The 13,658-nt window shown below is 43.2% G+C and overlaps 1 protein-coding gene across 2 annotated transcripts in view; it reads right to left on the bottom strand.

Moving 5' to 3' along the window:
- uggt2 (UDP-glucose glycoprotein glucosyltransferase 2) overlaps positions 1-13,658 on the bottom strand; it is a 374,691-nt gene that overhangs the window by 305,124 nt on the left and 55,909 nt on the right. For both annotated transcript variants that reach the window (XM_043691460.2, XM_043691456.2), the window contains exon 7: positions 10,709-10,805. In XM_043691460.2, coding sequence (XP_043547395.2) covers positions 10,709-10,805 — 97 coding nt within the window. The remainder of the gene's footprint in view (positions 1-10,708; positions 10,806-13,658) is intronic.

Below are 13,658 nucleotides of genomic sequence, written 5' to 3'. Positions count from 1 at the left end.
GGCCCAACAAGTCCACACCGACCCGCCGAAGCGAAACCCACCCATACCCCTACATTTACCCCTTACCTAACACTACGGGCAATTTAGCATGGCCAATTCACCTGACCCTGCACATCTTTTTGGACTGTGCGAGGAAACCGGAGCACCCGGAGGAAACCCACGCAGACACGGGGAGAACGTGCAAACTCCACACAGTCAGTCGCCTGAGGCGGGAATTGAACCCGGGTCTCAGGCGCTGTGAGGCAGCAGTGCTAACCACTGTGCCACCGTGCCGCCCATAAAGTGTTCTGAGGCGGAAGATGAGGCGTTCTTCCTCCAGGCGTCTGGTGGTGAGGGAGCGGCCGTAAAGGAGGCCCAGGACCTCCATGTCCTCGGCAGAGTGGGAGGGGGAGTTGAAATGTTGAGCCACGGGGCGGTGTGGTTGATTGGTGCGGGTGTCCCGGAGATATTTCCTAAAGCGCTCTGCTAGGAGGCGCCCAGTCTCCCCAATGTAGAGGAGACCGCATCGGGAGCAACGGATACAATAAATGATATTAGTGGATGTGCAAGTAAAACTTTGATGGATGTGGAAGGCTCCTTTAGGGCCTTGGATTGAGGTGTGGGAGGTGGTGTGGACGCAGGTTTTACAGTTCCTGCGGTGGCAGGGGAAAGTGCCAGGATGGGAAGGTGGGTTGTAGGGGGGCGTGGACCTGACCAGGTAGTCACGGAGGGAACGGTCTTTGCGGAAGGCAGAAAGGGGTTGGGAGGGAAATATATCCCTGGTGGTGGGGTCTTTTTGGAGGTGGCGGAAATGTCGGCGGATGATTTGGTTTATGCGAATGTTGGAAGGTGAGCACCAGGGGTGTTCTGTCCTTGTTATGGTTGGAGGGGTGGGGTCTGAGGGCGGAGGTGCGGGGTGTGGACGAGATGCGTTGGAGGGCATCTTTAACCATGTGTGAAGGGAAATTGCAGTCTCTAAAGAAGGAGGCCATCTGGTGTGTTCTGTGGTGGAACTGGTCCTCCTGGGAGCAGACCAAAGGGGTAGCCATGGGCACACGTATGGGCACCAGCTATGCCTGTCTCTTTGTTGGCTACGTAGACCTGTTGATGTTCCGTAATTACACCAGCACCACTCCCCACCTCTTCCTCCGCTACACTGATGACTGCATCGGCGCCACCTCGTGCTCCCGCGAGGAGGTTGAGCAATTCATCAACTTCACCAACACATTCCACCCTGAGCTTAAATTTACCTGGACCATCTCTGACACCTCCCTCCCCTTCCTGGACCTCTCCATCTCCATTAATGACGACTGACTTGACACTGACATTTTTTACAAACCCACCGACTCCCACAGCTACCTGGATTACACCTCTTCCCACCCTACCTCTTTCATAAATGCCATCCCGTATTCCCAATTCCTCCGCCTCCGCCGTATCTGCTCCCAGGAGGACCAGTTCCGCCACAGAACACACCAGATGGCCTCCTTCTTTAGCGACCGCAATTTCCCTTCCCACGTGGTTAAAGATGCCCTCCAACGCATCTCGTCCACATCCCGCACCTCCGCCCTCAGACCCCACCCCTCCGACCGTAACAAGGACAGAACGCCCCTGGTGCTCACCTTCCACCCTACCAACCTTCGCATAAACCAAATCATCCACCGACATTTCCGCCACCTCCAAAAAGACCCCACCACCAGGGATATATTTCCCTCCCAACCCCTTTCCGCCTTCCGTAAAGACCGTTCCCTCCGTGACTACCTGGTCAGGTCCACGCCCCCCTACAACCCACCCTCCCATCCTGGCACTTTCCCCTGCCACCGCAGGAACTGTAAAACCTGCGCCCACACCTCCTCCCTCACCTCTATCCAAGGCCCTAAAGGAGCCTTCCACACATCCATCAAAGTTTTACTTGCACATCCACTAATATCATTTATTGTATCCGTTGCTCCCGATGCGGTCTCCTCTACATTGGGGAGACTGGGCGCCTCCTAGCAGAGCACTTTAGGGAACATCTCCGGGACACCCACACCAATTAACCACACCGCCCCATGGCCCAACATTTCAACTCCCCCTCCCACTCTGCCGATGACATGGAGATCCTGGGCCTCCTTCACCTCCACTCCCTCACCACCAGACGTCTGGAGGGAGAACGCCTCATCTTCCGCCTCGGAACACTTCAACCACAGGGCATCAATGTGGACTTCAACAAATTCCTCATTTCCTCTTCCCCCACCTCATCCTAGTTCCAAACTTCCTGCTCAGCACTGTCCCCATGACTTGTCCGGACTTGTCCTACCTGCCTATCTCCTTTTCCACCTATCCACTCCACCCTCTCACCCTGACCTATCACCTTCATCCCCTCTCCCACTCACCCATTGTACTCTATGCTACTTTCTCCCCACCCCCACCCTCCTCTAGCTTATCTCTCCACGCTTCAGGCTTACTGCCTTTATTCCTGATGAAGGGCTTTTGCCCGAAACATCGATTTTGCTGGTCCTTGGATGCTGCCTGAACTGCTGTGCTCTTCCAGTACCACTAATCCAGAATCTGGTTTCCAGCATCTGCAGTCATTGTTTTTAACCTCTGTAATTTTCCCTTATTTTAATTAATTCAGAGGATAAAGACTTTGCTGACTGGCCCATACTTATTGACTTCAGAATGTAAGCTGCCTTCCTGAACTACTGTAATCCATTTTGCATTGGATGGCGAATTATTTGGAGGTGAGCTTGCAGGCGGTGATGTTGTCATGTATTTTCTGACCTTATCCTTGAGGGTGCCATCCTGATTTGTAAATGTATCTCTATTTCTTCAGTGCTGCGGAGTCAAAATCTTGGAACTTCTTTCTTAACGACACTGTGGGTGTCCACCATCAAATAGACTGCAGTGGTTCAAGAAGGCAGCAGACTACAACCTTCTCAAGGGAAATTAGGGGTGGGCAATAAATGCTGACATAGCCAATATTGCCCAAAGTCCGTGAATAAATAAAAAAGACACATCTTTTCTTTTTTTTAACATTACCTCCTATTTCTTTTGTCATCCAGAGAGCTCTGGATTTGTTTGCCCTACCTTTACATTTCAAGGGAATATTTATTGACAGTGCTCAAATTCTCTCTTCTTTCAAATCGTCCATTGTTCAGCTATTTATTTCACTGTCAAACGCCCATTGTTCAGCTATTTATTTCACTGTCAAACTCTTACTGTAATATGTTTGGTCCAGATTTGTTTTAAGTTGGTTTCCATCAACTTATTGTGATTGTTCTGATTGCTCAATGTTATTTTTCTTATTGGCTGAAACGTAATGATACACTGATCTTTGACACCTTGTTATTTCCCTACTCTCATTTAATCTAGTTGGGCCATCTCATTCCCATAGACTAGATTTGTTCCTCAACATCCTTCCCACTAGTTTGTGGTCAATAGACTACAGCAAGCAATACAACTGCATTCTTTTTGTTCCTTAGCACCAGGACAATTGTCACTATCCTTGAGCTCCTTAGTATATCCTCTTTCTCCAGCATTGCAATGTTCACCTTAACCAATACCACCACCTTGTTCCCTTATCTGCCTTTCCTATCTTTACTGAACACCTTGTATCCAGGAATATTTAATACCCGGTATGCCATTTCTTGAACCAGGACTTTATCTGAGCTACAATATCATACATTTTACTTTGACCACACCATTAAATTATTGTTCCCTTATCTTGTTCTATCTTTCACTCCACAGATTTTGGGCACCTGGCATTCCTCCCTGATGTTATTCCCAAGTTCCCTCACTCCTGCCAAATTATTTTAAAACTCCCCCACAACATTACCAAAATATCCCACGCAGAGGTCTCAGAGCAAAGCATCTTAAATTTTCTAACTTTAAAACAGTGGAGAATTTATCTGTCTTGGTATTAGCATTTTCCCCAAATTCCGTTCCCTCATTTGCCCACGAACATTACCGATTTCCAGTCCTTCATTAATTGGTTCATTATTAATTTCCCTGGAATGTCTGGTATGTCATCATCAACTCTGCCAACAAAATTATTCAACAAGTCTGCTACTTCCTTATCTTTGCTTGCATTGACTCACATCTATTTTTAAAGGATCCTCATACCTTTGACTACCCTTTGGCTGTAAAATTCTAACCCATAATGCCAGTAGTTTCAATGCTATGAATTGCACTTTGGGAACAAAATAACTTCTGTGCTGCCTCTGCCCATTTCTGCTGAGCCACCAAAGTTGTTTTGATGATCTTGTTAGTGCGGACATTCATACAAGCATAGGAATTAGGGGCAAGATGTAGAACACTCAGCTCCTCCAACCTGCTTTACTGTAACTTTCCTACATACCAGAAGTTTTCAGATTGTCAGACCAGCATCACATCCACCAATTTAGACCTAGCTGTTCTTTTAGATTAGATTACTTACAGTGTGGAAACAGGCCCTTCGGCCCAACAAGTCCACACCGACCCGCCGAAGCGCACTAACCCAGATCCATTCCCCTACATTTACCCTTTCACATAACATTATGGGCAATTTAGCATGGTCAATTCACCTAACCTGCACATTGTTTGGACTGTGGGAGGAAACCGGAGCACCCGGAGGAAACCCACGCAGACACGGGGAGAATGTGCAAAGTCCACACAGACAGTTGCCTGAGGCGGGAATTGAACCCAGGTCTCTGGCGCTGTGAGGCAGCAGTGCTAACCGCCGTGCCGCCCACAAGTTCTAGTTTACCTTCTTTCTTAAACACTTCAACTGACACTTCTTCTTAACTGTGCTTCTTAGTTCTAGATTCCCTTACAAGGCAAAACACCCTTTCAGTAATCATCCTGTCAAATCCCCTCAGAATAATATATGCTTCAATAAGATCACCTCTCCTTCTACTCAACTCCAATGAGCATAGGTCCAAGCTGCTCAACATTTCCTCATAAGACAAACTTTTCTTCCAATGAATCACCTGACGACACTGCTCTAGATTATGGTAAAGTTAATTTTATAGGATAAGTCAGAGATTGAAATGGTAACTGCCAAAACTGTCATTGATTATAACTACACATAAGTAAAAAATATTTCATCCTGATCCATGATCAGCATATACTCTCAATTATATATTGAATAACAGCCACAGTCAATAAAGAATATGAGAAGTAATATTACACTAGAGGAAAGAGCGGATGACGGAATAAAGATTAAGACAGATATTCGATTCAAGTTTCTCTGAGCTACAAACAATGCAACTGTGTCCTTCTTGAAATCAGAAACATCCTTCCTTCAACCGCATGTGGTACTCCAAAGGGAGTCTCACCAATACTACATTTACGACAACACCTTTGTTGTAACTTCATAGTAAACTTTCCTGATTCACATTCAAGAACAATATGTCTTAATCTGTAATTAGATTAGATTCCCTACAGTGTGGAAACAGGCCCTTCGGCCCAACAAGTCCACACCGACCCGCCGAAGCGTAACCTACCCAGACCCATTCTCCTACATTTACCCCTTCACCTAACACTACGGGCAATTTAACTTGGCCAATTCACCTAACCTGCACATTTTTGGACTGTGGGAGGAAACCGGAGCACCCGGAGGAAACCCACACAGACACAGGGAGAACGTGCAAACTCCACACAGAGAGTCGCCTGAGGCAGGAATTGAACCCGGGTCTCTGGCGCTGTTAGGCAGCAGTGCTAACCACTGTGCCACTGTGCCGCCCACGCCGTCATGTTTCTTTCTATATAATTTTCTGCATCTAACTGCTGTTTTGTTCTTTGCTTTGTTTTATAACTCTTTCCAAATATCTTATTCTTTATACTGTCATACTTCTTTCCTCTAGTTTTCACTGATCTCCTATGTTGTCCATGACCGTTATTCAAAATATTCTTGTCCCTTGGGGGAGTTTATGTTGATCATGGATGAAAATAAAATCATTCTTATTTGTCTATAGTGTGCCATACATTACAGTAATGACTAATTTAAGGTACTGTACCTTAGTGTACTCAAAAATGCGCATCTCAACCAGGGATAAATGGACTTTATTGAATTTAAACGAAAACTTTACTTCCTTCCCGCAGCACAGTTTTACACAAATGTTCATCTGTTCAGCCCTGTGTATGTCACTTAGGTTACAAATTACCACTTGAGATTATACCATAAAAAGGTTTTGAGTCAGGGACTCTGAATGATTCACTTTTGACAAGAAAGAATATTAAAGGATACTAGGAAAGAGCAAGAAAACAGCAATAATTCATATCAAAATACTGCCAATGAGACATGTATGATGGATTGAGTGTGGTTCGGTGCTGCAAATCTGATTCTTCAATATAAGTGTGAATCTATTTTTTTGTAATTCCTGAACTATGTTTTGAGGTGGGGGAGGTTAGAGCAGAGGTGGCAGGACAGACAGAAAACTAACACTGCTGTCCCACAATTCATAACCAAATTAATAAGACGATGAGACATAGAAATTAGGCCATTCAGCACATCAAGTCTGCTCTGCCATTCAATCATGGTTGATACATTTCTCAACATCATTCTCCTGCTTTCTCCCCATAACCCTTGATCTCCTTTACCATCAAGAAACCTTTACCAACTATCTCTGTCTTAAATATATTCAATGTCCTGGCGGGGGGGGGGGGGGTCCAAGATGGCAGCGATCTAAGAAGATCACACTGCAGAGTTCCAGCACAAGCGGGACGAACCTTCAACCCACCCAAACCAGACCATTGTGATATCTTGGGATTCCAGAAAGATCGTGGAGTCCCAAGAAACTTCTAAAAATGAACATCTCAGTTTCCAGCCATCCAGAGATGCCGAAAAAGGGAGGAGGAGCATCCCAGGCCGGTCCTGCGGCCCAGCCTGCAGAATCCTCGGAGTCGATTACTTTCCAGACCCTGGTGAAAGAGCTCGCAAAATCTCACGAGATGTTGGGGAACCACATAGAAGAGAAGCTGGCTCCAATCTCTCTCATGTTGCAGAAGCATGAGCAGCAGCTGGAGACCTGGAAAAGAGAACGGTTGAGGTGGAGCACAGGGTCACAGTGGTGGAAGCTGTTGCCAGTTCATCCAAGCCCTGGAGACGCAGGTCCGTAATGTGCATGACCAAGTCGATGATCTTGAGAACAGGGGCAGGAGAAAAAAAATTTGGATCATCTGTCTGCCTGAGGATAAGGAAGGTGAGCCGCCTGCGGAATTTGTTGAGGATTGGCTGCTGAAATTCCTTGACTTAGGGGCTGGCATGAGAGGATTGAAAATAGAAAGGGCTCACCGGGTCACAGCGCGGAGTTCGGGTCTGGGTCAACGTCTTTGTCCTCTCCTGGCGAGGTTCCATCATTACTGGGATAAGGAGAGTCATAAAGGTTTCCAGAGTCCAGGGGAAGGATCCGAAGGCTCTAATTTACGAGGGCTCCAAGGTCATGTTCTTTCGGGACTTCTCAGTGGCAGTGATCCAGAAACGAAAATCTTACAACAGTGTGAAGAGATGACTGAGGGAGCTTGGGATTCAGTACTCCCTGAGGTATCCGGCGGTGCTTCGGTTCTCATTAGATGGATCCATACATGTCTTTAACACGTTGGAGAAGGCAAGAGACTTTGTTAACAAATTAACTTAATTTGAACAATTTTAGTATGTATGAATAATGTTGTTTGGGTATGTCTTTATCATTTTGTAAAAGAAACTAAGGAAGTCAGGTTGGAGCTGTATTTTTCAATTTTTCTTTTTCTATTGATAATAATTTGGTTTCAACTATGTTTTGCGGCAATCAAGATGTACATTTTCAATTTCTAAGTTAGGATATACCAAAGGATGGTTGGGGAATTTATTCCTTTTTTGTTTTAAAAATACTTTTTTTTATTCATATTGGTATTCTATAGTGTGTTAACTCTTTTTCTGCTTGTGTTTACTGTGCGGCTCTAGCTGGGAGAAATGAAGGTGGCTGGGCTGGTTAGTTTGGGTTGAGTAGTTGCCCCCTCTGGGCAGGGGGTGAGTTTCCTACTCAGCACTGTTCGCGCTTTACATGTTGGTTTGTTTTTTGGTTTTCATTGTTTATAAATTTTAATTGTTTTGTAGGTTTGTTAAATGTAGTGGTTTTAGTTTATGTAGTTTTTATATTTAGTCGATCATGTGACACTAAGGCTCAATGATTTGTGGTTCGGGTTCCTCCTGTCTGGAATTTAAAAGTCATTGCAGAAGGTTATAGCTAATGACTTGATTAAATGATGTACCTGGAATATCAAGGGAAGTCACTCACCAACTAAGAGGAAGAACGTACTCTTGAGTCTGAGAAAGGAGGTGAATATTGCTTTGTTATAGGAGACAGACTTGGATGATAAAGAGCATCTGAAATTACAGCAGAATGGCTTTGACCATGTTTATTTTTCATCATTTCATACCAGAAGTAGGGGAGTGGCTTTATTGGTTAGGAAGAATCTCCCATTTAAGTTGTTAGAGGCACGGGAGGTTTGTAATTCTTAAAGCCTTGATAAATGGAGAAGGATGTGGTCTTTTAAATGTTTATTGCCCTCCAGCTCATCCTCTTAAATTTTTGGAGGATGCTTTTTCTAAACTGTTAAGTCTCAAGTCCCGACACATCATTATAGGGGGAGATTTAACAGTCTCAATAGCCGCCACAGCCTTCTGTGGCAGTGAACTGCATAGATTCACCATTCTCTAGCTGAAGACGTTTCTCTTTATCTCCATTCTAAAAGGTCTTCCCTTTACTCTAAGGCTGTGCCCTTGGCTTCTAGTCTCTCCTACCAGTGGAAACATCTTCCACATATCTACTCTGTCCAGGCCATTCAGTATTCTGTAAGTTTCAATTGGATCCTCCTTATCCTTCTAAACTCCATCAAGTATAGATACAGAGTCCTCAAATATTCCTCATATGTTAAGCTGTTCATTCTTGGGACCATTCTCATGAACCTCCTCTGAACACTCTCCAGGGCCAGTACATCCTTCCTGACATATGGAGCCTACGACTGTGCACAATACTCCAAATGTAGCCAGAGCCTTTTAAAGCTCCACACAGATAGTCACCTGAGGCTAGGATCAACCCTGGGTCCATGGCGCTGTGAAGCAACAGTGCTAATCACTGAGCCACCATGCCTCCTGCTTCTATTACTATGAAATACTATGAACCTATGAAACTCCTGCCATTGCTATTCCACTCTCTTTCTTGCTAGGCTCCTCTCCCAGTCAAATTTACCCAGCTCCTCCCTTATGCCTCTGTAGTTACCTTTTTTCATCTGAAATGCCATTACCTCTGATTCTATCTCCTCTCTCTCAAATTGCAGAGTAGATTCAATCATATTATGATCACTACTTCCTAAGGGTTCCTTCACCTTAAGCTTATCAAGTCTGCCTCATTAAACAATATCAAATCCAGTACAGCCTGTTCCCCCATGGGATCCACCACAAGCTGCTCCAAAAATCAGCTACCGACCTGATTTTTCCCAGTTCACCTGTATATTGAAATCCCCCATGATCACTGAAACTTTGTCTTTCCTATACATCTTTTCTATCTCCTGGTGTATCTTGCATACTATCCCCTGACTACAGTTTGGAGGCCTACACATAATTCCCAACTATGGGTTTTTTTGTAACTTTGCCGTTCCTCAATTCTACCCACACAGATTCCACACCATCTGACCCTACTTCGTTTCTTACTATTAATTTAAATCCATTTCTCACGAATAGGGCAAAACAACCCTCCTGCTCACCTGCCTATCTTTTCAATAGGATATATATCTTTGAATATTCAACTCACAATCCTGATTCCCTTACGTCAATGTGTCTGTAATAACTACCATGTCATGCCTACCAAATTTGATCGGCATCACAAGCTCATTTACCTCATTCCCTATACTGCGTGCATTCAGATATAACACTTTTAGTTCTATATTATCCATCCCTCTTCTCACTGTCATTTGTCCAGTGTACTTGATGTTTGATTTCTATCTCTTTGCAGATACTCTGTCCTATTTGTGTCTGTGCTGGAGATTTTAATAACCTTTCCTGAGTTCTGCACGCTTACCTCCTTTTTTTTATTTGGGTTTTCTCGTTTCCCCTATAACTAAACCGGAGTACAGAAATGGTGTTCAACTGTCACTTGTGGCATCATTCACGTGAAATGGAACACAAAATCCTTTATGTTCAGTCTTTAAGAAAAAATATCACCTTTTGAGGAAAAGCAAAATAATCCTTTCAATGTTACAGTCTACATACCTTCCTCAAAATATGGCCAAAATCATGAATTAACTGAACATAAGATGAAAGTTGAAGAATGACTGCTGTATTTAGCAGCAAAACAAGCAGTGAAATTTAAAACTTTAACTTTGAGAAAGTTATCCTAAAGGAATTATATATGGATTTTAACTTGTCTTATTTTCTACAGAAGTGATAATTTTGTTTTTAAATTGGAATGCTATTGCATTCAATGCACTACTATCATCAGTGATTTGCACTCTGATTTCCTCTCGACAGATACTGCCAGACGTGCTGTGGTTTTTCATCAATTTCTGTTTTTGTATCTAATTTACAGTTCTTCAGTTTTTATTGTGGAGATAACAGGCACATATTTTGGAATAAAAGCACAGGGCCTTATCTGAAACTTCCGAGATATTCTGAGATCACTGCATAAAAATATCACAGCAAGAACAATGCTACAGAAAAAGGTCTAATTGAAACAACTTCAACTAATTAAGTTTGACTGTATTTTACATATTCAGCTAAAACTAAATATCGTACCTTCAAAATGAGTGTCATCTACTGCTTTGTATTCTGTACTTTTAATAGCAAGTTCAACACCATATCCTGAAAGATGGACTTTCTTCAAACTGGTTTTCTGTTAAAGATATAGTTATCAGTTATTCAGCTATGCCAAACATGTAACAACATTCTCAATAGTACATACTATATTAGAACTTTGCTATTTATGACAGAATGAAATGCTGCAAAGTTAAATACTTCTGCTCTTAAAAATGAGAAGTATAAAAGATCTTCAATCAACAGTTGAGCCAAATGATTTGTTTCTGTGCTGTACAATGTTTGTAATTCTATGGAGTAAATCAAGCTTTCTCTAAAGTGATTAAGGTGATACTTTATAATACAGTAAGTGCTGGAGGAACTCAGAAATTCTGGCAGCATCAACGGAGAGAGAAAAACAGGGTTCATGTTTTGACTGCAATATGACTTCTTTGGAACAAAGTTCTCTTCTCCACTAGAGGAAGAAATATTATCAAGACAAACAGAGGCAATAGAATTAGTTTCATTTTCTGAATTATGAAAAGAGAAAAATAAAACATCAATCAGAATTACCAGTCTGATTATAGATTACTTTTCCAGCATAATCTGGAATATAATGTCACAATCATATTTGGGGTTGATGGGCCGAACAGTGACAAACACAAAAATCAACAATTATTTACTAATCTGGAAGGTTGCAAATGGAACTAATTCTATTGCCACTCTTCTGCTGTGAAAAGACCCCAAGTCTAGAAAGGAATTATCAGAAAGAGTGCAACTCTAAGCAATTCGCCTGCTTAACAAATGTGCAGAACAACAGTTAGACCATCACCAAAATGAAAAGTACAAGAATTCTTGGAAGCAGGCACAATCAAAGTACTGGCACATGATCAACTATGCCATCGTTCAATCCCAACATCAAAAGGATGTCCTCATTAACAAAGCGATGACCAGCGTAAGTGACTACTGGACAGACCATTGGTTCTTCTGCTCCTCAATGTTCTTCCTAATGGAGAACTTATGCTCAAAATGTCGACTTTCCTGCTCCTCAGATGTTGCCTGACCGGTGGCGCATTTCCAGCGCTACTCTTTTTGACTCAATATCCATCAAGTGCCATCACAGACAGCTAAGTTGCAGAAACAGTTAAAAAAAATCCTCAACATGGAGCTGCTTGAAGAGCCAAGCAGTCTAGCGAACTTTCAACAATGACTTCATCAAATTCTCCCAAGAGTTCACTACAATAGATTGGAAGAAATCTGGAAAGAACTGAAGACAACCATCATCTTATGGTGTGAAGAATCCAACAGCTACAAGATCAGGAAGCACCAAGACTTATTTGACAAGCATGACCACATCATCCAAGACCTCACCAACTAGAGGAGGAAAGTTTTCCATGCCCTACAAAACAATATCACCAGTGAGGCAAAAAGGAGAATTCATGAAACAGCAGAGGTGGAGTTACAAAGAAGAACAAGGGAAATCAAGAACCAAATGGAGGACTTAGAAAGCCTAAAGAGCTGCAACTCCTTGCTAACAAGCAGGGCAACCAGGTTTTCTTCAGTGCTATCAATGTATAGACCAGGTTAGGAGAGTGATTGACAAGAATAGGATCAGTCGTCGAAGATGAATTATTTTTAAGAAGGAGTTTCATTATTAGATTGGCAAAAATTTAAGATCTATGCTCCCTTATGAAGTTTACTAACCTACCTTGTCATTAATTTCTGCACAGAATCATCGAGAAATATGTGGGATCTGTCTCAATAGCATTTGCTAGTTGATGTGCTCTATAAGGTATTTGCCACACGCTATTACCCAATCTTACCAGATGCTGATTCTGGGTGTTAGAAATAAGTTGTATACATTAGAATGTGTTAATGTTTTAATATTGTACAGTAATTCTTATGATGGTTTGTTCAAAAATATAGATTATTTTGGTTTTATTCTCTTAGTGCGGCCCCTGGATCTCACACTTTGACTACTTTTAAAAAAGGATTACTGATCTCTAGCCATACAGAACATGCATTTGATGTTTAGGTCTTGGATTGTTCACACCCTTCCCCCTCTTGGAGCTCCAATCCTCTGTCATGCCAGGTGCCATTCTGAACACTGTTGCAGATGTACACTGAAGGTTTCCCCAGCATTCTGGTGTGCCCTCACCTCAAAATTGTCCGGCTCCTCAAAATTTCTTCTCACTACAATTACTTGTTGGTAAATCATCCCACAGATTAGATTAGATTACTTACAGTGTGGAAACAGGCCCTTCGGCCCAACAAGTCCACACCGACCCGCCGAAGCGTAACCCACCCAGACCCATTCTCCTACATTTACCCCTTCACCTAACACTACGGGCAATTTAGCATGGCCAATTCACCTAACCCCTGCACATTTTTGGATTGTGGGAGGAAATCGGAGCACCCAGAGGAAACCTACGCAGACACGGGGAGAATGTGCAAACTCCACACAGAGAGTCGCCTGAGGCGGGAATTGAACCCGGGTCTCTGGCGCTGTGAAGCAGCAGTGCTAACCACTGTGCTACCGTGCCGCCCCTGATGCCATTAGTGTCACCTTTAGAAGACAGTCCATGCCTCCACAGAGTCAATTGTTGACTCTGCTGGAGGTGTAAAAATCTGTGAGATACTTGACTGGTTCAAGATGTAGGCACCTCTCTGGATATTTTGTACAGGCAAGCATGATGTTTCTGTGGTCACACATCAGTTGAATAATTCCTCTTATTTGGTGAGTACTTCTGTTGACCTAAAAACATCTTTATGGTCCTGTGTGTACAATCTTTACCATTCAAATCTTTACTACGGGTGTCCAGCATTAGCATTTCTTTCTGACAGGACTGATCCATAGCCCAGTGGACACATGTGGCAGTCCGAGCAAACCAACTATTATCACCTGTGGGATGGACTTTTAGGCATTAGATTGTGAGTTTCTGCAAATGTCATT

Source organism: Chiloscyllium plagiosum, unplaced genomic scaffold, assembly GCF_037043375.1.
Source record: "Chiloscyllium plagiosum isolate Xiang-an unplaced genomic scaffold, Cpla_swu_hap1 HiC_scaffold_6, whole genome shotgun sequence".
Classification (NCBI taxonomy): domain Eukaryota; kingdom Metazoa; phylum Chordata; class Chondrichthyes; order Orectolobiformes; family Hemiscylliidae; genus Chiloscyllium; species Chiloscyllium plagiosum.
This window is presented reverse-complemented; position numbering and strand designations above follow the sequence as displayed.